Consider the following 1,722-nt stretch of genomic DNA (forward strand, 5'->3'; position numbering starts at 1 on the left):
CTGAAATTGAAACATTTAGGGACAGATTTACTAAACAGAGAAAATTAGCATGAGAGCGCAATCCAATAAAAACACAGATGGGAGTGTAAAATTCTGCAGTTGATCTAATGAAAAATTGGCAAATAAAGAACACAGACGCTGACCATTTCCATAATGACCAATGCAATCTACCAGGAGCAGCTCAAATGAACTACTATTGCTGCCACGTCAAGCATGAAATGGGTTAAGACATGCTTTTTGGGTGCTAAATAATGGCATAAATACCAATACCAGTGATCAATGCAATCCTGAGAAAATCACATTGAATACTCTCCTCCTATAAATTTTACATCTGAAAGGGAAACTGCCACATATGCAGTAATGTCAGTTGCAAAAATAACTGTCCATGCCTTTTCGTCACTAATTTTTCAGTTTTATATCCTGACTATTTTTTTAATGCCAAAAGAGGGTTTGTGCTGGTGCGAACTGTTAGTAAATCTGGCCCTATTTCTGTTATTTTCTTGTGAAGCTGCTATCTGTATTGTGCTTAAAAATAAATAAATGTGACTTGACTAGAACATAGTAAAAACATTTACTAAACACTTTAGTGAGTGTGTGTGTGGGTACCTCCAACGTGTTGGAGCTGTCTAAGGAGTGTGGTGTGTTATTGCTTGAGTGTGTGGACGTTTCGTTCTTGCCCTCCCCGTCCGACTTCTCGTCTGCACTCATGGAGTCCAGGTCTGTGTCGAAGCCTGTGGGGTAACCCATCGCCTGTAGCACCTACGCCACAAAAACATCATCACACAACTAATCCAGCATGGACGCGACACAAAAAATGATTACACTTTAGTCACAGTCATTTAGTACACGCCTATGGCTTCAGATGACTATAATGCAAGAACATTGCGGAAACTCCAATAGTTCTGGAGCAACGCGAGTATGAATAAATGGTGACATATTGTAACTTTCCCTATTAAAAACTCTGCCACATCAGCCCATTTAATGAGAACTTTACTTTTGTTTCGAAAATGACACCATGAGCTGAAAAGTAAAGTTAAAAGTTAAAAAGTCTTTAAACTTTAAGAGACTTCAAGTTTTGGCATGAAAGCTTCACAAAATGATGATACATGCTGAGAAAGTTCGGTTCATTTTCAGTGAGCCATCAGTGAGCAGGCGGAATCAAAAGTGGACAGTTCCTTGGATACCGAGGTCATTATCGAAAATGAAATCATCAAAGGACTCACTTATATGAAAGTCCACAGAAATATGCCCACACCACAGATGCAAAGCGGAGCTGCAGATCTCAAAATCAAGTTGGATCTTTAACCAAACAAAATCCTGAATAGATAAAGAACTATAAACAAAATGTATTACACATAAAATGTTTATTGGGGGTATGTAATTTATTATTAAATACTGTATCAGTTATCAGCCAATAGAGATTTTTTAATTTAGCAGTATTGATATACAGTATATTGATATGCATTTTCTAAATAGAATTATATATAAACTACCATTCAAAACTTTTGGGCCGGTACGACGAAGCCTCTTATGCTCAGCAAAGCTGCACTTAATCAAAATCAAAAGTAAAAAGTAATTTTTCAAAATAATATTACAATTTCAAATAACTGTTTTCTATAGTAAAATTGACTTCTGTGATCAAAGCTGAATTTTCAGCATAATTTCTCCAGTCTTTAATGTTCCATGATCCTTCAGAAATCATTCTAATATGCTGATTTGCTG

The 1,722-nt window shown here is 36.3% G+C and overlaps 1 protein-coding gene across 1 annotated transcript in view; it reads right to left on the reverse strand.

The window, feature by feature from the left end:
- Positions 1–762, reverse strand: part of LOC107578030 (spermatid perinuclear RNA-binding protein-like) — a gene marked incomplete at its 3' end in the record, with an annotated part of 1,153 nt that extends 391 nt beyond the window's left edge. Inside the window, exon 1 of the mRNA XM_016264035.1 lies at positions 607–762. Coding sequence (XP_016119521.1) covers positions 607–747 — 141 coding nt within the window. The remainder of the gene's footprint in view (positions 1–606) is intronic.
- Between the last annotated feature and the right edge of the window lie 960 nt (positions 763–1,722).

Source organism: Sinocyclocheilus grahami, unplaced genomic scaffold, assembly GCF_001515645.1.
Source record: "Sinocyclocheilus grahami isolate Dianchi unplaced genomic scaffold, SAMN03320097.WGS_v1.1 scaffold8422.1, whole genome shotgun sequence".
Taxonomy (NCBI): domain Eukaryota; kingdom Metazoa; phylum Chordata; class Actinopteri; order Cypriniformes; family Cyprinidae; genus Sinocyclocheilus; species Sinocyclocheilus grahami.